This window comes from Neopsephotus bourkii, unplaced genomic scaffold, assembly GCF_033783945.1.
Source record: "Neopsephotus bourkii isolate Nb327-2 ecotype Australia unplaced genomic scaffold, CSIRO-AGI_Nbou_v1 NB_107, whole genome shotgun sequence".
Classification (NCBI taxonomy): Eukaryota; Metazoa; Chordata; class Aves; order Psittaciformes; family Psittacidae; genus Neopsephotus; species Neopsephotus bourkii.
Genome location: NW_026900624.1, coordinates 15,834,629 through 15,859,665, shown reverse-complemented (window position 1 = coordinate 15,859,665; position 25,037 = coordinate 15,834,629). Strand labels below are relative to the sequence as shown.

At 39.3% G+C, this 25,037-nt stretch overlaps 1 protein-coding gene across 4 annotated transcripts in view; it reads left to right on the top strand.

Annotated features, from left to right (window-relative positions):
• Positions 1-25,037, top strand: part of GRAP2 (GRB2 related adaptor protein 2) — a 110,174-nt gene that overhangs the window by 64,288 nt on the left and 20,849 nt on the right. The window contains exon 1 of one of the 4 annotated variants that reach the window (XM_061364513.1): positions 4,587-5,084. The exons of 2 other annotated variants lie outside the window; for them this stretch is intronic. Coding sequence is in view for 1 of the 2 variants with exons in the window: in XM_061364501.1 (XP_061220485.1) it covers positions 24,890-24,948 (59 nt within the window). In the remaining variant the exon portion in view is untranslated. Of the gene's footprint in view, positions 1-4,586; positions 5,085-24,847; positions 24,949-25,037 lie in introns of those variants that run through there. One more of the 4 variants, XM_061364501.1, reaches the window with a different exon arrangement.

The window sequence follows — 25,037 nt, the reverse complement described above, 5'->3', positions numbered from 1 at the left end:
GTTAATGGTTGGACTTGATGATCTTAAAGATGGTTTCCAACCTAAATGATTCTATGATATCACTCACTTAAAATTCTGGAGAGAGAAACAAAGACAGAAATAATTTAATTTTCTATTTTTCATCTGTGTAAGACAGCCAACATTGGGATTCCATGGTAGCAAAATTTATGAACAGGAAGACAGAAGAGACTGCTTTCTGCAATAACTTTTTGGTCCCATTCAACTGTCCTTAACCAAAAATACAGCAACCACGAAAGACCCGAAGGAAAAATGCAGAGAATAAGAGTAGCCTCTCTTTTTAGCAGGACTACAGTTTGACACCAAACTAGAAGAAAAGTTGCATGCTTCTACTAAATAATAGCTGCCACAATAGCTAAGTGCTTTGGCACACATTGAAAACACCATATTTAGATGTTTCACAATGCAAAGTCTACCAAGAACACATAGAGCACTAGCAACTAAAAGAAAAAATGTATCTTTTTTTTTTTTCAGTAAGCTTGTTTAAACATAGCCTAACACTTTCAACTATTAAACCATTTTCAGTTGACTTACAGTGCTGCTGTGATCACACCTGTAATGAGATCCAAATGCAAATGTCAGATCCAGTGGAAGTTACATTACAAGAAAAGGACAGTATCTGCAGCTAGGGAGAAGGGAATCTGTTGCAACCCTTATGTTTACAGATTTGTTGAAGGGCTCTAAACAATAGAAGAGAGGTGAAACAAGCACAGAGGTGAAGGAATTAAAACAAGAGCTTTCATTTGTCTGTCAATTCCTCTGCTAAACTGTAACAACAGTGTTCCTAGACTCACCTCCTTGGATATGTCACCTTTCACAACTGGTATACTCAATACAAGGTGCATTTTAGTCAATGCAGTAATAGCATAAAAAGGGAATGCAGCCTCCAAGTGATTTAGATTATGCTTGTGAATTGTTATTTCACAGCTTAATGAGATGTTCCTGTTCCCCTCCTTTCCTTTTATTACCATCAGGCTGGGTAGATTTCTGTGCAATTCTGAGCTGAGTCATCAGAGAAGGGTCCGTCTTCATCATGTATCAATTTGATTTTAAGCCCTGACAAACACCCAGCCTCAAGAAGTGAGACAATCTATAAGACACTTTATGAGAATAAAAGGTAAAAATATCAAAATTCATAAAATGGGTTTGTTTTCCGTCTGAGCCCCCTCCCCACAGCCCCACTTATGCTGCTTCTCTCTGCTAGCTACTACAGTACAGATAGAGGAATATTTTCTTTTAATGCAAGGATACGCATGAATTTCAAGCAAAAGATCAAAATGGTACCTTTTAAATTTTTTAAAGAATAGGGCTAATTAACCTTTTTATCAAACTACACACATCTTCAAATGACTTAGATGAGAAATGTATTGGTTTAATTAAGATTCCACAGGGAGAGACAGTTGCAAACACTTGGAACTGAGAAAGTGGGATCTTTATGAGGAGGATGCTTTATGCTTTACAACTCTCTGTGTCTGTTTGTTGTTTGCACTTCAAATGGAGTCCATTTTTATCTGTCTCTCTCCTGCTGAGAGAAGCCGATTTTATAATGTGTTTCAATGAACCTATTAAAAACTACAATCATGACATTCCTCTTGCCTTTGTATGTTTCTCTCTCTCCCTCTCTCACAGAGTTGCACTGTGACATCAGTTATATAGCAGCATACATTGATTTGCTTTGTTTTACAAAGCAATTAGATAATCCTTCTGCAATCATAACTTGCTTTAACACAAAACTTACAACATGTTTTCCTTTGCTGGGTCCCCACTCACTTTGATTTTTGTAGGTCTAGGATTTTGATGGGTAGGCCATGCTTTGATTTGATTCTATGATTCTGTCTTCTGTTTGTTTGGTTTTAGTAAATGGTAAAAAGTTCAGGAGTGAAAGCTTGAAGTTCTATATGAATAGGAAAAAAAAGAACAACATGAAGAATACCAGCATATAACTCCCCCTCACTGGGGGAGCTCAGGAATATTTCAGAGGTGAAAAAAGTATATACTACAATGACACAGCATTACAAGTATTTTGGGGTCAATACCACACAGGACTTCTACATAAACAAATCATATATATATGTTCAGTTGCAGTTATTTACCCAATACTCCAAGACATTAAAATGGTAGAATGTGCTAGACATAAAATATGCCAAAATAGTTGAATCATAACTAAAACAAGTTAGTAGCCTGAAAGATCCTCCTCTGACAAGGGGAGGGAATAAAAAACAAAATCAAACCCAAACTGAAATATAAAATTGTGTTCACATTTAAATAATATTCATATTGAGCCACTGAGACTAAAACGGCCTGAAGCCTCGATACAGTCATGCATTAATTTCCTTTTGCTTTTGTTTGTCAGTTAATGTCAGACAAATCATGTCATATAAATGAATACTGTTTAGGTCTTAGTTTTAGTTGACAAGACATCAACATTTAATTCTTGCATTCTTTGTTTCTGTTCTTGAGCCAATTCTGTGTGATTAGTGCTACAATGCTGCATATATAACTGATTTTCAGTTTGTTTACAAGATTGACATCTCTAATGCAAAACAAAAAATGCTTTTAGCTGAATAGAGTATTTTATCTTAGGCCAAATGGAAAGTTGTGTTTTGCCCAAAATATTTTTCATTATTTTAAGGTGGCTTTACCTTTTTCTACCTCAAAGTAATTTTGAGATGAAGACCTGGTTTAAGCTGAAAAATCAGAACATTTTATGTTCGAAGCACTTAGACCATTAAAACTGGCAAAAGACTAATAGAAATTCACAAAACAGCTGTATCCTTTTTTGTAACTTTTTGGACAAAAGATATTATTAAAAATACATCTTCCAATATTAGATATTTCACTATTAACAATAAAGTTTTTCCCGTTTCTATTTGTAATACCTGTGCTCTTTTGAGGGACACAGAGAGAACCCAAATAATCTGGCTGTGTGTTCTTCAAAGTCATCAGTAATTAGGATTTGAAACGTTATTCAGCTGCTTTTGAGCTGCAGGTGGGAAAAATAATGGACCATTTGGCCAAGATCTGAACCATACTCAAGGAAAGGAAATCACATCCAGATCCTCAAACAAGGAAGAAAACTGTCTTCAAGAAATCAGGACACGTGGATCTCACTGACTCAAGAACTCAAGTCATTTATGAATCTATTTCAGCCACAGCAAATGCTCCTTTCCTGGCTTGCAGTCTACCTGACAGAATTTAGGTTATGTTTCTAGGCTATGATTTTAACTGGTCTTAGAGTGATGGCTGCAGGTAGAAATTTCACTTGATGTCAATTCTTTCACTTTTCTCTGAAATGCCTGGTGCTAATGGCTGAAACACAGTACCAGGCAGCCCAAGGGCCAGGACCAGCTGTGCTTCCTAAGGGGACCTCCTGCTCTCCAGTAGGAACTAGTTTTCCAATTGCCCATATCCCTTCTCCCACAGTGGCCCTGCTCTACCCTGGCAACCCTCAGGCAGGAGGAAAGACTGGAGCTCCAAGGGCAAGGAGAAGGTGGGAGGAAAATAGCTTTTCAGGAGGCCTTGCCCCAGCAGCAACAAGATGAGCATAGGGCAGGGTAACTCTTGCCCCAGTGTAATTAATGTGTGGAGTTAATTAACAATAGGGTTGACATACATGAGGACACAGGGGATGACTCGCACCACAAAGACCTCGGCCCCTTATTACCTCAGGGAGCCTCAGCAGCGTGACTGCATGCTAACCTTTTCCCTGGGAAATCAACCGCTGCCAATCACCTGCAAGCACCCACCCCCTTTCTCTTGTCATCCAATCAGAATGCTTCCAACCAACACTTCCTTCCCCCATAGGGTGCTTGTGTTCAAAGGGGCTGTCAATCACTCCTCAAGCACCACCCCTCCCTGGCTTCCCGCCCCTGCTGCGAGGTACGGGAGACCCCTGTCATTTTCTGTAAGAGTGTCAGGGGAGGCGCTGGCAGAGGTGTGAGGGAGATCTGTTAGTGTGGTAACCCAGCGGTGTCTTTTCAGCCTTTTTTCACTTGAGGAGAAGGCCGTAATTACAGTTTTATTTTTGTTTTGATGGCATTTATGTGACCCATTTATATTTTGCCATCTGAAAGAGCTGTAACACCGCTGTTGACCAGACAAATCATTATTGCTTTTGATGGTAGACCATAGTCACTGTGTCCAGGCCAGCGGCTTCCCGCGGTGAACCCATGCTAGTGACTAAACTGATGCAGTAACTGAATAGGCAAATGTGCCTTTTTTGTGTTCTTGTAAGAATCAGATATTCATACCTCCTTTCTCATATCTTGAAGACAGCACCCGAGGTGGTACAATTCACAGAATCTGATGTAATCTTGGAATCTTTCTTGTATCAACTCCCCCTTGGCCTGTGTCTACACAGGCACAAGGTGGTCTTTGTATTTGCCTGTGTTAGCTTACAGAGATACAAGCACATCTTCGTGTGTGGGTGCACTGTATGCATACACCCATGGACTCCATCACATCTAACAGGATGTGTATCAGTAGAGGTGCCCCACAAGTTCAAACGCAGGTAGTTTATGACCACAATTGTCACCCTCTTACTAGAGAAGAAGGCACATTTTAGGAGACCTTTGATGGCTTCCTCCTGGAGATCACTACTTGTGTCCCAAGAGGCCAGTGCTTTCCGGACAGATATATTAAATACTTAACTGAGTGTTGAGCAAGTTATGGGGTCCTTCAGCACATGACATGCAGCTGGAGCAGCAAACTGCTGTAGCATTCAGAGAAACTGCTCCAGAGCAGCTGTAACCCTTGCAGTAGTGGATTAAAACCACGCTAAGCAGAGTCCCACACCCAGCTTGGTAAGCTGCTGTGCCTCTGAGTTCCTGCGTGGTTTGTGGTTTGCACCCTGCTGACTCGATTACCAGTATTTCATGAGGGAGAGATGAAGATGCCTTGGTGAACAGTTGTGTGCCCCACATGACTGCAGGCTTCAGCCCTTGCTAAGCTCTTGCACTGAAGACAGGAGGCGAGTTGGTTATCTTGTTATGAGACTCATGACATTCCCCACTGCTGTGTCTCAACACAGATCCTGAAAGAGCAGAGTGCAACTACCTGCCTCAAAGGTACAGATCTGCTTGGCTGCTTGCTTCTTTCATTATGAAGTTTTAAGGGTAGATGCATTGGCTAAATTAACATCACATTTTCTGCAGAGTTAAGCAAGTAAGAGCTTAGCTGCAAGGCTCAAGGTTTAATGTGTTTTCCTTTCCGATGCAGGTGCATCAAGTTTTAATCCTTGTCAGTGGAGTACCAGGACTGTGCTCAGAAGGCGGGTATTTATTGGAACAGAGGAAAGAAAATAATAAAAGGGTGTTTTGGTGTGGGTTATTTTTTTTAGTCAGAAGCACAAAGCAAAGAAATATCCAGATTTCCCAGAAACTTTAAGGATGCTCTCCAGAAATCAGACTGTTGTGTCACTGAGACACCCAGTGTGATCGTTCCACCTGAGGCAAGATGCCTAGAAAGAAAAATGCTTCTGGCAACTGTATATCTGGCATTGTTAACTCTCCTTTTGATGTCTCCAGTGGAAAGTGGTGGGGTCAAGAGGGATCAGGCATGAATGTAATTTCTCCTCAATTGCTTTTTAATGTTCTTGTAAAGCTTTTTAATGCATTGTAAGCATAATACGCGGTATTGTTATGAAGCGTTTCTTTAGAATGGAGTGCTATAGAGCTGAGTTTCTTGTGTGTTTGCATGCATAGAGAAAGTTCATAATACCTGACTTGTCTTGTAGTTAACCTGTAAGCAAGGTTTCCAAAACATGATTTAGTAGCACCCTATCAGCACAAAATTTTCTTAGAAAAAATTATAATCTAAACTCTCCTCAGCAGCAGGAGAAGCTGTCACATTTATATTTGCCTGGAGCAAAAACGTTTTATATTGACTGAGATTTTAGTAAACAAGGCATGGCAGGAGGAGTCGGGTTTTGGGATGTGTTGCACCCCAGTTATGTTTTGGCATGGAAAACTGTAGCTGATGCACCTAGAAATGCCGGTCTTAAAATTGGAAGTGGAAGGAAAGAGAGGCCCATGCTTTAGCTTCTGCTCCCAGGTTTCTGAATATGACATAGTATGAATATGACATCATAATATGATGTGGTGGTGAAATGAGTTGTGGAAAAGTTATGGAGAAAACATGTTCCGTTAGTAGTGGTTCAGTGAAAAAAATGCTGGTGGTGTCCCAGTGAAGCAATTCCCCTTACTTTCCTATCTAGTGATACTTACTCCTGTTTCTTTCTTGCACCCAAACTTGACAATCCCACAGATAAAAGATTAAACACAAAATAGCACTGTGTGTCATTCCCATTTTTATTAAGAAAGCAGAATAACCTGGAGGCGGATTGGTAGACAATGTGAAATGTGCACATCTAAACTCAGATTGGTTTTGTTGTCTGAATTTTGAAGTTTTCATCTTTACCACTCCCCTTTGAACACGTCCTGAAATTGTTAACATTGAGAGATCTGCCTAAAATGGTTATTTCACAAGATAGAATTTTGTACAGCTCCCAGAGAACAAAGGCTTTTCTGTTCAAGTTAGCTGTATGTCCTGATCTCTTACACCTTCTTACATTAGTTTGTGGAAGTTACAGTGTCTTCAAGCTTGTCTGGTATTTACAAGTTATAGCCATTACTCTAATAACGGACATCACTTTTCAAACGTTGTCATCTTCTACCTATTTGCAGTTTCTTTTTTTGTTCCCACACTTATTTTCTACACTTGCAACCATACACCAGTGCCCTCTGTTTTTGCAACAGCAGTGCCGATGTAATGTTCTCTTTACAATGTTATACTTTGCCCTCCCCATCAGTTTGCAGCTTGACAGTAGTTCTCTGGCCATGAGCACAGTATAAGAAGTGTGGCAGGCAAGGGGTTTCTGTTAGCCACACATCTGGAACTACTGTTGTAGGCAGTCTCTTCTGATTTACTGCCTGACATAATGGAAATTATCTTCATTCCTTTCACCATGTTTCTTCCCTTACCAGTATTTTCACTTTAAATTCTCCTCTTAGTGAAGCTGTAAGATACATACCATAACATACTCACTGGCAAGTTCAGTATCTAATATTAGTCAGAAGGGCCTACCCACTGTGGCTGAGAAAATGCCATATGTTTTACCAGCAATGAAGTATTGCTATCAACACTTGATGTGCCTGTGTCTTTGGGGCTCATTTTAGTTTCTTTAGTTTTTACAGTACAATAAGGCCTTGTCTTCCTCTACCTGTCCTCCTTCTCTCCAGAGTCTGGTTTTGGTTTAAGAGTGATATAGCTGTTCTGTCTTCTTTCAGTTCCTCAAATTGCTATACAAAATATAATGATTATCACACACTTGATCTGAAGCTCAGGGCTGGCTGCAAGCCATATTCCAGTCAGTGCAAGTGGTATCCATAAATCCCTTGATACCTTTCAAAAATCTTTATTTTGCAGCTCCCTTGAAAGAGTCAGTCTTGTCAGCTTAGCTTTCCACCATTCTTTGTACGTTTGAGCAGCAGCAAAGGAAGTATACAACCATCGTGGTTAAATGACAGTAATGCTGCCTTTCCTGTTATACAGGAATTACAGCCTAATGTCTACACACATTTTTGCCTATTGAAGGTCATTTTGCCCATTTGCCCTTAAGACAGGTGAGTATGAATGCTCTCGCTTTACAGTTATAATCAGTCCTACATACATGAATGTAATGACAGATGTAATAAGATGACAGAAGCACTAAAGCCATACAGGCTTAACTAACTTGACAATCTGCAAAAATGAACAGGCCTCCTGAGAAGGCAGCTTTTTGGCTTTCAGTACCCCATTCCATTTAAATATCTGTACTTTCTAGGTGTGTCCTACATTACAGAGAGGTGAAGTGACTTGCCAGCGATGCACAGCAAAGTTTTAGCTGAGCTGGGCTTGGAAACTTGATCTTCTTTTTTCATCACTAGAAACGGCTGCCTTGTTTCTGCATTTTATAGTGACAATTTAATTTTAAACACAATTTCAAATAAGTGGTTTTTTTTAAAGAGAGATGGGAAAGACACTTGCACAAACATGGGTTGAATTGGTAGTGATATTAGCTAGGCTAATGAATGTATTTACTAAAGCCTTCATGCTTCAAGGCACAAACTGATTCCCTTAATACAGCCATTCTAGTAGGTTGATGCTTTACTCAAATGCTGTTTGGTCACTACTGTCCCATGGATTTTGGACTTAACCAGCTGGTTAATCTGGGTGAAAGGAAGGGCATCTTTCCTTTGGCTTTTAGCCCAGAATGCTCTCTCAGAAGTGTAGTTACTGTAAATATTGTTTCTAAAAGGATTTCAAACAGATGAGAATGAAAAAAGTGATCTTGGAAGGGTCTGAGTTCTTTCAGTACATTAAACTTTTTTAATTGTTCTGCTGATTAGAGAACTGTGCTAAAGTATCACTTAAATAACATCTAAGACTAACCTTTGAGGAATAAGCTTGCTAAGAATGGACAAATTACCCTGGCTCTAAGATCACAGGTCAGTACTGTGAAATATTATGGGATGAAAGAAAATTACTTGAATGCCTACATGGACAGTATCTGCCAATACGTGATGAAATTCTCTTTTCTCTTGGAGCTCCAAGATCCGTCCTTTCTCCCTCCCCCTGACTCTATAATCTTTTTTACATACGGTTTTATCTTTTCAGAGCAGTGTACAGTACTAATTACATACGAGTTTTTCCCTGAGGCACTGTATGCCTTATGTTCTCTAGACTTTCCTTTCTAGTTCCCCAATTTATTTTTTATTACCTCAGCATGACAAATTCACCAGTAACCCTCAGAATACAAACTTTAACCCTCATCGCTCTGGCATAACTTTTTTATTTTTAAAAACTAACTACATAAATAACATCATGTTTGCAGGTCATAGCCACTCCAAGCTACAGTTCTGGCACAGGAGAAACATTCCATAATCCTTTAGTCTAAATTAGGATTACTTTATGATGTGGATAGACTTCTAAAATTGTTTCTCTGCATGAATGTGCCCTGGTAATGGTTTTTCAAACAGAAGTGTATAGCATATAGAGATGGCATACTGGAGGTATTCTGTCTGACCGTTTGTACACGGCGTTTGCTGTACCAAATCAGACTATTCATCTGTCCCATCCAGTATGCTACCCAAATAGTGGTTAAAATTATTATAACAATATATCTATTCTGTACACAGACACACACATATATATAAGTATTGATTCTGAGAAAGGTGACTGAACCCTCTATCAACCAAGTGTGCAGATCTCTACATGGGGATATAACAAAAACTTTCTGACAGGGTGGTGAATTTACAGTTTCAAGTTGTATCATGAAGTTTCAAGCTGTATTGCCATTACACTGACAGAAATAATACCGCTGTTGAACCATTATGTGGCCAGGTTCTCCTTTCTGGTAATCCTAATAGCGTAACAGATCTCTGAGATTAAATCCATCAAATCAAACAAAAATTCTGATGTACTCTGCTGTCGAAGAAGAACTGAATCTGATCTGAAAATAGTTCATCTTGAACAGAAGGTGAATCTTGATTCATTAAAGTCATCAACTACTTTGACATTCTTAGTAGAAAGACATGCGATATTACATTGCTGAAAATCATATAGGCCTTGTCATAATCATGTCATTACCTTCAGCAGAGGCCATTGCAAGTGCACCACTTACATCCTTTGCCTGCTGATTTGATACATTGCTATCTCCTGTATCCCAAGTAATTACACCTGTACTACATGCCTGAATGGTTCAATGCTATCTTCTCCTTTTCCTGTAATGAGCCCATTCAATAATCAAAGCTTTTGAATGTTTTTGTTGTCAGATTAGCTTTAAATGATGTTCAAGAAAATATTTTTCCTTTCCCACAACATCACAACAAGGCAGTTCTCAGTGAGGCTGATACCACTGCTCACAGTTAGAGTTTCATCATTCAGAGCAGCAGCTGCTTCCCTCTGTTTGCAACAGAAGTGAAGCTAAGCATCCCCGCTGAAAGATGGTCGAAGCTCTGCTGTCTACTGAGGATCTTGGTGTGGAGTAATAAACACTTTGAAAGGGCCATTCTAGCTGTGGGCACCTCAGGTATCTTGAAAGCTCAATTTGTACATAATCTGAAGGAATAAATTAAACATGGTGGTGTGGGGGGAGGGTTATTAAGTGATTTTTTTTTTTAATATAAAAAGTGTCTTAAAGGTAAAGAAAGTCTTGGAAAAATCTTCATATGTTATCAATGCAAAGTTTTTGCTATCTTAAAGTAGAATAAAAATCTGGATTAATCAGTCCATTATCAAGGCTACTGAAACAAAAGATCAAACCCAAACTGTCAAGTTTCTTAAAGAACCCATATTTAAGAAAAATTTACTTCATAAATTAGTTAATAGGCTTACTTCTAATTTCCCAGGAAATACATTATCTGCCCTGAAATTAGTGCTGTAATTCTTAATGTACACTGTGCTTCTCATGCATAGCAAAACCATTGAATCCTTACTTTAAATGTGAAACTCAGATCAGCTGTAAGTATACAGACATGACAAGTAACTCCATAGTATGTACTAATTAATTATTATTTTGTTTTACTGTTTTTCAACGCTGTTCTGATTTGCTCCCCTTGACTGTTGAGGTCACTGTGGAAAACAAAGTCGAAGCAATCACCAGATGATGTCTGTAGAAATTAATAACTCATTACAAAAAAGCAACTGCAGAATGGGTTTAGAAATCTTTTCTTAAATCTCCAGGGCTTCTTGGGGTCAGCTCTTTAAGCATCCTGGGGTTTATTATTAATTAGTTCTTTTACAGAAAGACTTCAACTCACTTTCAGGTGCTGTTTACACTGAATGATTTGCACTGACAGAGGTTATATCTTCATTGTGAAAAACAGGCAGTGCTTTAACATGCAAGAGGTTTATTCCAAGTATATTCTTCAGTGTGGAATCTCAGGAAAGAGAAAGTACAGGTGACTCTACGGCAGTGTAGCTAGCTGTGGTCAATACAAGACACCTGCCTGGAAGGCACCTCAAACAAATAGCTACATCAAGGTAATAATCCACCGGGAATTTACTATGCAGTATCTGCCTTAATTAAAAAAAAAAAAAAATTAAAAACACAAACCAACAAAAACCAAACAAACAAACAAAAACCCAAACAAACAACAAAAAAAACACCCCAAAACCAACCAACCAAACAAAAAAAAACCCACAAAAAAACCCACAAAGGGGCTCACAGACTCGTAACAGAAGAAAACTCAGGTGTCAGCAAGTTCTCATTCTAAAGAGAAAGGTAAATGAAGAGTGGGAAGTAGAAAGAAGGAAAGGTGAATGGCTTGTTTGAATAAGGAACTCTCCCAGAGGTTTTGTACCAGGGCATTTGTTTCAGAACAGTTCTTTGAGTAGCCATTGGTACTCCAGAAGAAGAGTGGGGTTTTTTCCATCTCAATTTCTATCACTTTGGTATTGCCTCAAAGTTTCCCACACCTGCTTTTACCTGTGTTATTACTGTCTCACCACTCTCAGCTGAAGGATTACTTTCCTCTCCATAGCTACCCAAAGAGCTTTTACCATGCCTTGTATGCCATAACTTACAGAGACACTGGGAATGTTAGCACACTTGTAGTCACTGCTTTGAGCATTCTATGCAGTTTATGATTTCTTCAGTAATTTAGAAGAGACATCTAAGGAAACAGGTGATGGGGTAGGTGTATCAAGAGAGAAGTCTTTTCCTCTGAGTCAATACTGAATGATATGCCCTAGCATGCTTCTTGCACATGAGAACCACAACTGTAGGTTGATTGCTTGTGATCATCAATTATCCTTCAGCTAATTGCATAAATCTAAAGGCATTTGCCCTGATAGCCCAGGCAGATTACATTTTGCCTTCTGCACATCTGACATTTTGATTTTAATTGGGCAGTTGTTGCTTCTGCTCCTAACCTGCTGTGCACTGCTGAAAAGCACTGGAGGATGGATTTCATTGTTAGGTGAAGGGAGAGATACACAGTCAGGGAAAGCAGCAGCCAAACTGGAGGTACTCTCCAGGGTAAAGCTGGGGTCAAAAGACACAGTCATATTTTAACATCCAAGCTTACCAGCTCACCTAACCCATACCAGAGGTGTCCAGAGAAGTGTTATTCTCAGTGAGACAGTAGCAAAAAGAAAAGAGTTCATAATAGGGCTTCTTAATTAAAGTGCTGCATATTTTTAGCAAGAGGAGACAAAGGACTGGCTATAATCCTTTATCTGGGAGAAACACCAGGGAGAAACTACAGCGGTGTGTGGCCCCTGCAAAGCACTGCTACATGAAGGCTATCAGGATACTAGATATACAGAGTGAGTTTGAATTTAATCCATGGCTTGTCAAATACATTGGGAATCCCATGGGTTAAAGAGTGGTTATTAATGAGTTACTGTACTTTTGAACAGTTTTCTGTTTGGTATGTTTAGTTTTACTTTTTTGTTGTTGTTGTTTGTTTGTTTGTTTGAAATGGGTTTTAGCTTTTGAGCAGGATGTTCTTTTGAATTGTAGTTCTTCTGTTCAGTCTAAACAATCCTAGCATGACATTTCTAAGGGGGTGGTTTTGAATGCATCAACTTCTGGTATGCAGTCACAATATGCCTAATTGCCTTGAGCTTTGAAAGGGCTGAACACATTTCCCTTGACCTGCAGAGATGATCAAAATCCTACCACTTTCAGACAGAGCAGCAAATAAAACAGTATCCCAAAAATCAGTGAATGCTTTGGGGATATTTTATTTTACAAAGACTATCACTTTATTAAATACAACTATTTTTGTAAATCTAAACTAAAAATGCAAGACTCATCTTCAAGACAAAAGGGACAGTCTACTGTAATTAGATATAGTAAGATATGCAGTAGTAATGAAACTGAACACTGCAGTTCCTTAGCTCTGATTGCAAGTAAAAAAGATCTGAGTCGAAAAAACTGATAGAGAATGGAATTGAAAATGGAAGTGCAGTGAGCATCATAGGGTTATGTTTTTTTCATATGTAAGCAGAATTGCAGCTTTGAAATTTTTTTTAGATGCATTTAGTTTGGATAAAATTAATCTCACTGATCGTGGAAGAAATCACACTAATCTCTATTTTCAAGGGTTAAATCTTGTCACAGTGCACGGGCCTTGTTTAAGTCTTTTGACAAGTTATTCTTGCCACTGGCAGGTTTCTCTCTGCAGAACCCTTACCACATTCATGATGCATCTTGAAGGGTGAGCGCTGCATGATTTTAACACTTCACAGCTCTCAAGAGTTTTCTTCTGCAGGCTTCCTAAGGTGTGTAGAAGAGAAGCACCTTCCTGCAGGCTATATTAGATACATCACATACAGTGTTTTCCACAATGCTTAGCTATGGGGTTTGGTGGGGTTTTTTTTTCCATTCTGGAATTTTCTCCTCCTTTTCTCTTTTGCCTTATTTTCTGAATTTTATCTATGAATAATCATTTTTTAAAGTTACATAGTGAGAGTATTAGGCACACAGAAGTCAGCAGATGATTGTAATGCTAGCCTCATTTTAGTGTGTGTTTTGGCAATATGCAGCTGTATAATTGGAGTGTAGCACTGAAGTCAATATCTTATGAACATATATTGAAAGGAAATCTGAAATCATTTAATGCAGATCTTCTACCTAAATGATTTTTCATATCTCTTTGATCTAGACATGCACATAATTTATATCATTGCCTGAATGAGGCTGGCATTCCATTAGAGTAGTCACTGTAGAAAAATCAGGTTACATCCTCATCTCGTATCATTTCAGTTAACCCTGCCATGAGCAAGGACTTGAACTGGATGATCTCCAAAGATCCCTTTTAACCTAATTATCGTATGATTCTATTAACGGCTCTGACCCATTGGGTTTTTTTAAGTTGCACCATATGGGAGAATACTATTTGCTTCAAGTAGTTTGCCTTATGAATAGGAAAGACAGTGAAAAGGTAAGGAAAACAGATGTAACATAGAAACACAATAACCAATCCAACAGACTGTCAATATGACATCAATTTGCTGGGAGGGTGGTGGTGTGGTGGTTTTTTTTGCTTTCAACTCTTTTTCATTGGGTGATTCTTATATGATGATGCTGTCATCAGCGCAATGTATTGTGGAACATAACTGTAGGAACAGCTGTAAACGAAACAGCTGGCTTCTTTAAATATGTACGCACCCATTTCTCAGCCTGAGAACAAAGTAAAGGTAGAATGAGTGTGCTCTCAAGTTAAGTGAGCTGTTGGGACCAAAGCAAATTCTCAGGGTATGAGAATTTACTGTGAGGCGTTCCTGCCCATGGCATGCCGTGGTCCTTTCCAGCCCAAACCATTCTATGATTCTGTGAATATGGATGTTATGAATGTGCACTTTTGTCTTCATTGAAGCAATTTTACATGGAGATTCAAGTACTGCCATTCAGTGGTTTGTATGCAAACTGGCACTGAGTAAAAATGACAAACTGAGACAACATCCGTCCTATATTCCCTCACCAAGTTTAATTGAGTATGGTACCAGTAACTTCCAGAATAGAGGTGAGGGAAGTATCTGCAGTGCTTTATGCAGTAAGGAAATCTTAATAATTTAAAGGACAAAGTAATTTGGGCATCACCAAAGAAATAAAAATAATAATGAAAATCTTGGCAGTGCCCTTTACCTATGCAACATGCTGAGAGTCTCTTCCTCTGGATGCAGATACATTGTTAGCTCTGTGCAAAACCAAACTTAACTGGTTTTATCTTGAGGCGAGATACCAGAGCTGAGTTTGCTGCACCCAACTGTATTCCATCTTCTCAAGAAGTGGTTCATTTGTGGCCCACTGATTCTGTAATCACAGGGAGATGCTCCATCTTCAGTTTAAAGCATTGTGTCCTTGTGACATAACCTTGAGTATGTCATGAAGCATCTTTTATTTGCCTCTTCACTTCTGGAAAATATTTCCTCTGAAGCATTTCACTGAGATCTTTGTCTACTAGCTGTTTGCTCTTAAGAGAGCGAAGTCAGTGTCTTTGTCTAGAGTTTCAAACCCACATTCTTGAACTGAGGCTCCTGTGTCTCTGAGGTGAGCATGCACTTTGAAATGGCTTAACACTTAAGGTTGCTAAATATGTATGGATCAAACAGACTTCAGAGTGAACTGTAAGAAGTCAGCCACTCTGCAAATTTGAGCTTTAAACTGGAAGTATGACCAGAAGTGATGAAGAGTAGTGTTAGGCCAGATCATACTTTGAGAGTTTGCCATGTATTCTTTCTATGTCAGCCTTTTAGTAGGTGGTTCACTGCTAATGATGTTTGACTGACACCTACCTGCTCATGCTCATGGGTGCTCCTTGCCACCCACATGCACACAACACCTGTACCTACCCTCCAGTTGTACATGGACCAGCTCATTCACAGCTGTTCGGATTTGTATTTGTCAAAGAAAATGCAACACACACATCACTTGAAGTATGCTTGTGGGACCTCTGTTCCTCCATTCAAGCTTACTGCAAATGAACGGCTTTCATTTATAATCAGATCCCTAGACACACACATATTCACACATATTCAAGCATACTTTTGCTCAGATATGTTCAGGATTGTATGCAGAATGCCTATTCCTGTATGAGGGTAGGAAAAGCACTTCACATGATGCTGCATTCAGCCGGTCATGCACATTCACACGCATGCAGAATCTGCTGTTTTCCAAGTGTGTATTGTAGCAAATAATTTAAATCTCTTTCTTCCCATCCTGCTTAACATGTAAATGTGGATAACACATCAAGATTAGAAATAAATGTAGCAGAATTACTTCAGTCAACCTGAAATGTCGAATGACTCATTCACACCCTTTGCGCAGTGCTCCCTTTTTGCCACATGCAATCTATTGAATAGTCTGAAGGTTGTGCAGTTCCCTGCTGCAGAGCAGGAATTGATCACTTGCTCATTGAAGTAGTGGGACCATGATTATTTTTACAGTGTGTAAAGGGTCATAGAGTGAGGTTTCAGTTAGCCTTATAGCCACGAAGGTGCCCACACTGTAGGAATGGGAAATGTGGGATGCCAGGTCCAATCTATATGTAGGGAATTCTGTGTGTTTAAGTCTTAGTCTGCACATTAGTTCAGTAACCAGTATTCCTACATGAGGGTTTGACCTGGGTATTTTTATTCCAGATGATGAGAAACTATTCCAATGTGATATAACTCAATTTTGGATGAAGATAAACAAGAAAGAGTTGTTCCTACTTCAGAGTTAGACTGCATACATGTTAAATCATTCAGGAACTGCTGCTGCACTTTAATTTCAAAGGTATCAAAATCCAAATGAACTAAAAAATGCACAGGCAAACATGAAATATGTTCCACACTTCTACTTAAAATGGTACAATTGCTGTGCAGAGACATACCCCAGGAACAGTAACAAGCTGGCATTCATGTTTACCTTAGAATGAGAAGAAAAGTTGGATTGACTGTTAGAGCTTCATCTTTAAATGTATGAATTATTGTAATTGATTGCTTTTGAAACCCTTTCTGAAGCATTCCCAAATGAAGATGCACATGGGCTGACTTCAATTTATGGAAAGGCTGTTTTGTAGCACTTAGGCCTTATGCAAGCGGTTTGTGTTTAAATGGAAGTTGAGCCTGAAGATCCATTAAGCAGAAAAAACATAGTTAATACAACACAGAGGCTCAGAAGTTAAATATGCAACTGGTGACATTATGCAATGAAGATAGCACAGCACTGCTCATTATACCACATGGCAGATTCCACTAGTAGCATTTCAGTTTCTCTGTCCGTACTTAAATGTGAAGCTTTGTATATGAAGTGTATCAGATCTTCTCAGAACAAAGATGGCCGTGAGCTGAAATTATGTATAACATGTGCAAGATAAGAGGGCTCTGAGAACCTAATTATCAGATTTCCTATGTTTGTGTGTAGATTATCATATCTAAATATAAGTTGAACTAGACTTCTATATTACATTCTTCCATAAAAGCACAAAAGGAGAGGAAAAATACATAAGGGAAAAGAAATGAGGCAAATGTTTTGGTAAACATCACAACTTGTGCAGTCAGATGTGATTTTGTACAAATATAGATTTATGGTTAAAAGGACAAAGAAACACTACCTTTTCTTACCAAGCTAACTATAGTTCTACTTTTGCGCAAAATCACATCTGCTGGCACACAGTGTAAATTTAGTACTACAGATTTTGCACAATTATCTGTGCTGCCAGGATTAATCCGACACACAAAAAAAACCCCAAGAAAAATAGTAGTTTCATCACTGATCTTGCTCTCCTTCCCATTTTACAGAAAATTTTGTCAGCTGGCCCAAATAAAGAAATATGCAGTAGCTGATTTGAAACATAGTATTATGTACCCAGAAGAATATACTAACAGATTTTCATAGCATCTTGTTCACATATCCCACTGAAATGTATTGCTGTAAGTAGAGTCCAATATAGATTAAAAACTGGTTTTACCAGATTGAATTAATGTTTTAGTGTAATGAATTCCCATGCACATGCAGTGTGTATTCGTATGCAGACCTGCATGAACAGCAGAATTGCTGAGCTCTTAGTTACAGTACAAGAGGTGAGATTTACACAACAGTTGGATACCATAGGTTTTTCTGGAAATCTCTCTCTGGCAGTCAGAGCTGGAGATAATGAATTTAGAGTATTCTTACACATATTTAGATACTCCAAAGTGCTTTCCTTATATGTGGGTATCTGGATGTAATTGTAAGTGGGTTTTATTGTCTGTGGTTATTCAGGTTTTTTAAATCAAGTCTCAGTACCAGATTCTTAATTCTGTTTGACTTCTTTGCTTTGAAAGTGGCTTCTGGAAAGTCCTTCCTGATAGGAAATGTGTCTGAAATATAACATCGCATCACATCCCTGTCTTTTGTACAATTGAGTGTTACAATTCTCCATCCCACTTGCTGCTAGTAGAATGGTTCCCTGGAGCTGTTCACAGCTGGTGTAGTTCAGAAAAGCATTGAAGGTTCTAGTAATTATAATGAAGACCAGTTTTAAGATGAGTAGTTCCAGGATTTCAGAGAGTACAAACGTCATCTGATACCCCCTTGGTTCCTCTCAACTGCAGTCTTTCACTAAAAGTAGATCTTCTCAGGGGGCAAAGATCATAGACAGCATCAAAGCAGATATATGGACATATGCATAGATTCCAGAACAAATTCAGAGGTGTACATTCTTACACTTACTCTGATCTATCCAGTTAACCTCCAATGAACTTCCTATTAGTGCCAATATGCTAAACACACTTGGTATGTTTATATATTGGTATGGTACATACAACAGTTTGTCACGACTCTATATTCTGTGAATCCAAAAAGTACAAGCTCTACCTGTACACAAAAGCAGATCCCTTGCATACATAATGCACATTCACAGAGGAAAAAGGATTGTTATTCTGATAACCACACACTTGCCTATCAGCAACACGTATCAAGCAGTGCTGAGGCTTACCACGATGAGAAAAACTGAGAGGCAGTTAGGTAGACAAGTAAGAGATGTTTTAAAAAGTAGCATAGAAGGAAGTGGCTACATTTTTCATATTTTAGTTGTTTGTCTGGAGGGCTTGAGAAGGAGCTGCTCGACAATTGTGCCAAAAGAGACTGTTCAAAGCAACTTCCCATCAGGCGGCATTCCTCAAGTGTCTGCTCTTTAGGAGCAGTCAGAGAAAATTCATTCTGTGGGAAGCAGTTAATGGAGCTGTATTACCGACCCCTTATTGCTCTGTCTGATAGAGAGACAGCAGGTTCACTTTGGCAGCTCCAGAGCCTTGATCAGGTCAGATCAGGGGCGCATCATCTGTCTGGCTTAATCAGGCATGTTTAGATACATTTATCATGATTAGAGGGGTGCAGCACAGGGAGGGGGAAGAAATAAAGAATGAGAATACTTTAGCTTCAAATGTAGTCACTAGGTGTTCATCAAAGAGAGAATTTAAATCCTGGAAAGGAATGTTTTGTTAAACACTAGCACTGAATTCAGATCACTGGAGTATTTTTTTTCTTTCTTTTGCTTCCTTCCCTCCCTCTACTGCTTCCATGCAGCAAAGACAAAAATCAGCAGCTCATGCAGCCCATGTTGTTTTTGGCTTGATAGGCATGCAGCCCCTACTTAGCTTAGCTGCAGTTCAAATTCTAATAATGTGATGACAAAATTAGCTATCATCATAGTGGCCAAGATGTCTGACTCCTGTATTTTTGTCATGTTCATCGTTCAAGGCTGCACAAGATAGCATCCCAATAGCCTCTAGGACTTATTTTACTACTTGTTAGTGTTCAGAAGGGATGCTAATAAATTGTAAAGACTGGGAAGATTCTCCTTTTTCTGCCAGTAGCAGCACTTCTCTCTCTGTCTTCACCTGTCTGGTTTTTTATTTGAACACTGTAGAGAAGAATTAGCCTGATGTCTTATAAAGGCATTATATGTGCCAAATTTGCTGCTGGTGTAATTTGGAATAGTTTGTGGTATAGATGATGGTGAAGATCAGTGATTATTTCTTAGGAGTCTCTGAAAGATGTAGTATTGGCTCCCAAGAGAGCAATAAGGAGAAAGGTGTTTTAGATCTATCTCAGTGCTGAGGGTGACCAGAAACTAGTCCTGCTGGGGAAGGCTCCAGAGCAGAGATTGAGATGTGGGATCCATGGCTTCTTGCCCTGAGTAGCTGATCCTTTTTAGCTCTTAGGCAAGATAAATGTACCACAAGCTTTGAGAAAGTGCTGTTATGAGGAGCATATTCTGTTCACCTTTTCCTGTGGTCTCCAACCTTCTTTGGCTTGCAAATTCGTCCAGATTTCACAGCAAAGGCACAAACTGCTGTGTAGTGCTGTTCCTTGACAGTGACTTGGATATTCTTTGGTCTCATCTGCCAGCCTTTAAGAAGCAGGTTATGGGTCTAAGTTAAAAACCTTGTGACACAAAGCACTGCACAACACAGGCATGCTTTGGCTATGTGTCCCCAGCTTCTGTCTGGACTTTTGGGCAGTAATGAAGCAGTTAAAGGGAATCTATGGAAATTCAGGAGAATTGTTTAGCAGTAAAGGAAAAGAAGTTAAAACTTCTCTTTCTCCATTGTAATCTCCTCCTTCGTCCTCTGCAAATCTAGTCAGCTCTCTGACGGTTCAGTTCTTGTGATCTTGTAATAGCTGTCAAGATGATAATCTGGGATGTCACAAGCACGGCTCAGTGTAATCACCCTACAAAGCAGGAGGTAGAGAACCTAACTGATTAGATACAAAAAGCTGCTAGTGAGACACTAGTAATTCAATAATCAGGAGTTATGGGGTGGGGAACATAAAAGGGAAAGCTGGCAGGTTTGTAGGGCTTTGAAGGAAATATTAAATATCATTGAGTTTTCCAGTACTTTTTTAGAATAGGAAACTACAGGATCATAGCAACATATTCTCAAAGAAAAATATCTCAGAAGTACAGAGATGCTCATCAGCTGAAATGGTAGGGGGTATCTTCAGAGATGAATTACAGAATGCTGTGAAAGGTTACGTGAATCAAATAAATAGCAAACCAGCACTGTTGCTCAGGATTAAAGCCACATCTCCTTGTAGTGAATGGTGCTGCATTGATGGTACCAGGCAATTGTACGCTCTCCTAGTGCATATACAACTGTAGAATTAGAACACTACTCTTACAGTTAAAGCTTATTCCTGTAAGAGAAATGACTTCACACCTTTGGCTGAATAAGCTATACCACACGTGCAAGCACAGTAGGCTGTAGTCATACTAGCTAAACTGAATGTGGTTTATGAGGGTGACAAGACCAGCACTAGAATAGCAACAGCTTTGCAGCTAATGCTGTTGACAGAGCTTTTTGAAAATCCTAGGACATAACCAAACAGGACTGCAGCAGGTGAGCAACAAGGTGTAGAGCTTTCAAGATAACAGCTTTCTTTGCTAACAGGAAGCACAGTAAACCGGGACAGAGCTCTGCCCAGAACAGTTCCTGAAGCTCTGCAGAGAAGCTTTTATAGCACTGCCACTCCTGTGCACTCAGTCCTGAAAGAAGTAACTGCCCACTAATGACCTGTCACTGTGGACAGTCTGAGCAGCTGTTTGGAGAAAGCAAAGTGGCAAGAAAGGATGAATTGCTGTATATGGAGCTTGTCTGAATGTGGGAACATGAATAGATGGGAGATCAGGAAAGACCAGACAGCTTCCGTTTATAATATTCAGCTGTATGTGGATTTATAGCCCTGATGCTTCTGAATCCACAGATGCTGAGTTATTACTTACAACAAAACATAACAACTGAAATTTCCTTTTTTTCTACACTTTGACTTCTGTTTCCTTTGTTGGCAATGATACTTTCTGGAGGCAAACTAATTAAAAACACTGGGAAGTAGGTTAAATTGAGGACACGTGAAACATAGCCACTTAATCATTCATATATTTTCAACCCAAACAATTCAGAGCAGGATAAATATTTGATTTGTATATTCGATTGGAAACAACCCTTTTTCCTTTTCCTTTTTTTTTCTTTTCCTTTTCCTTTTCTTGCCATTTCTGCTTTTCCCTTTTGTTTTCTTTCTGGCTGCTCCCATGCTTCCCAGATAGAAACTGAAGGGAATAAAGTGCCTTGGAAAAAGGTTATTTTCTCTTCAAAATTCCAACCCAGCAAGAAATTGCTAAAAATTTTTTTAGACATGGTATTAGGCAGTTTGCAGAGATGTTTGCAGAGACAACTACTGGGGGTCAGTCACCTAAGTGTCAAAGCAGGTGTCAGTTTATCTGCATCAAACTTTTTTATTCCAGGGTTTCCCAGACTCTATCACAGCCATGGTTCAACTGTCCCATCCAGATTGTGCCAGTAGTAGATGGTGACATAAGACTTACCCAGCCGGTAGATGTGGAATAACCTGTCTACCTGGGTTGGGCTTTATCCAGTTAATAGAGATTGGCTAAAACATGGAAGCATGGAGTCTAATGCCTTTCCCATAAGGTTTGTTTCCATTAATTATAGCTGAGATACCTGGATGTTTCTTAATATTTTTCAACAAGCTGTGACACATGTATTCCACATCATGAGGAAGTTAACATGCTACCATACCTGTGACAGGAGGAGTATGTAGAAGAAAGAAAAGAGTTATTTCCTATCCTATTTCCTATCCATTCTCATTGTTGGAGCTTGCCGTTATTGTGTGTGTTATTTTAAGGTATAGAAAGCCATGCCTTTTATAGCTCAGCATTAAATAGATTTAATATTACCATGGAATACTTCTGGATACATAGCAGGAGTCAGACAGTGTTTTGTGACATTGTCAGGCAGCAAGCATTAGTGACAGCTTACAGCAGCGCTCTAGCTGGGAGGCCCATTAGATCACATCATGGTAGAAAAAGAGAAAATAGGTCATTCTAATATGTAATGTAATGTGTCAGGCCGTTCACAAAGCATGAGAATGAACATAGCTTAAAAACAAAAAGCTTGTGAGGATTGGTGTCCCTCCTGCCTGTACAGAAGTTTATATTCTTGAAGTGTACAGTGATAGCCACATGTAAAACTTCCCACAACATGACAAGGGCTAGTTGCTTATACCTCTTCTTATACCTCCCTGCTCTCTGCACCTGTATATTTTTTTCAGCAAAATATATTGGGAATTATCCTCTTTTTAGAGGAAATTCTCATTGTTTCTACCCATCACTGGTTTGAGGGCTTCATAATTTACAGGCTGTTTCAACTAACAGGTGTTCTAGGGAGATTATTGCCTCAGCAAAGGCTAATGGGCACGGGAACGCTGCCGCTGTCTGCTGCTGGACCAGTTGTCTTAGACTAGCACATTGTGGTGATTTTTGTGAAGTACTGTGGTTCCTAGGAAAGGATAAATCGTGTCAGGTTACAGTTGCACACAGTCGATGCTGTGCCCAGCAACACCAGTTTGGGAAAGGAGGTTTAGAACAAGGCAAGTACACAGTGAAACTTTTTCCACTGGGGCCTCCCTAATCCTGACGCTCTTGAGAATGAGCTTTTAGTGCTTATGTTATGAGAAGCAATGGATAAAAATTTCCTGTTCGCATTTTCCATGATTTTCATTATTTTCTATTCTCATGGATTTTCCATTTACACCCTCTCAACACTTTTTTTTTTTTTTCCTAGGGTGAAGCATCTTAGTCTGTTTAATTTGTTCCTTGTTCAGGAATTTCCCATTCTTTGGCCATCCTTAACTACTTTCTTTCTGCTATTTCTAATGTTACTGTCCCTATTTTTGAGATGGAGGGATAAGAACTAGCTGTTGACTTCAAGATACAAATAGTCAAACAGGGATTTGTACAGTGACATGATGTTGCTTTCTGTTTTGTTCTCCACCACTTTCCTGACATTTCCAAACCTGCCTTTTTCTCTTCCACTAAGCTGATGCTTTGATGGAACTATCCACAGCAACTCAGAGGTATCTTTCCTGAGTGGGAATTGCTAATTTTAATTTCATTGCTGTGTTCATATAGTTAAGGTTGTTTATTCCCATGTCCGTTACTTAGCAGTCATCAGCACTGAGATTCATCTTGCATTTCAACAATATTTTGAAAACCACCTGCAAGTCTGTGAGCAGTTTTAATTTTTATTACCATGTTTTTTTTTCTCATCAGTAAGTTTTGTCATTTCATTTTTCCCAGATCATTATGAAATATGTTTAACAGCTCATTCAAGTTGTTTCCTAACTTTTAATCAGTTGTTAATCCTCTATAGGACCTTCCTTCTTATTCTTAGAGGTTTTAGCTTAGGAGGTTTTTTAAGAGTCTTCTGTGAGATATTTCATCATAAATGATTTAGAAATGCATGTTTTATATCAAGTGATCACCTATATCCACATGCTCAGCTCCTTCAAATGACTCAACCAGACTTGTGCATTATGGCTTCCTTCTACAAAAGCTATCCGAGGGGCAATTGCTATGCTATTCCTGTCTTATGGCAAGCAATTCTTTTATCTATAGTTGTTTCTAGCAGTTTCAGACATGCAGAAGTTAGATGTTCTGCCCCCTGCATCCCCTCAAAATGCTTTTCAAACACTGGCACTGCATTTGCTGCTTTTTCTGCTAGTGCCTAGACAGGGTTAGGTCTTTCATTGTATGCCACAGTTTAATTGCTCAACCTTTACTATTTCATGTTCAGTTTAGATTTCAGTCAAGATTTCTAAAATATTGAACCCTTGGATTTACTTGTGTTTGTTTACTGGTTTGTCCTTAAACCTTGTCTTCCAGTTCTTCAGCTTGAGAGAGTTCTCCTGGCTGTTCTCTGCCAGGAATACCCAAGTGTGGGGACCTCCTTACTTCCTCACAGAAGATACATAGATGCAGAGAATTAATTTAGCTTTCATGCTTCATCCTTATCTTCTTTGAGCACTCTTTTTACATCTCAATCATCTGTCAGCCTTACAGACACTCTGGCAGTCTTCCTGCTTCTGTTGTCTTTGAAAATAATTTTATTACATGTTTTTATGTCTTCAGCCACTTGTTCCTCAAGATATGCTTTTCAACGGACTTATTATGGTTTCTCATTTAACTCATTTAACAGATCTGTGCTCTTTTCTGGTTTTCTTATTTGGGTAGAACTTGCACTTTTTGTGGGACAGTACCCTCCGTTATTCAGCTGTTAAACCAGCCTGGGCTGAAGCAGCAGCAAGGGCAGGTGCTTTTGAACTGACACCATTTTAAATATGCAGTGTACCAAATATTTCCAACATTAGAGACTGATAATTGTCCGTACTCCACTCTGTCCAGTGAGATACACTATTCTGTGCCTCTCCCTCTGTCCCCATGCCCACTCATGACTGTCCGTGTCCACACACATGGACGCATTACTGGTGTGGCACTATGTCACTGCAGGGAGGAGCCTGATAAAGGTTGAGCTCTTCTTCTCTTCCTTCCCTTGGATGTTAACACACCTCCTGCTTTCTACCGAAGTGCCAGAGGAAAGGAGAGCAGCTACAAGGTATGGAGTGAGCGTGGCTCTGAGACTTGAGTGGGGGGGGAGCTGTGTGGGGAAGGTATTAAGAAGCAAAAGGGGGGTTGAAAGGACAG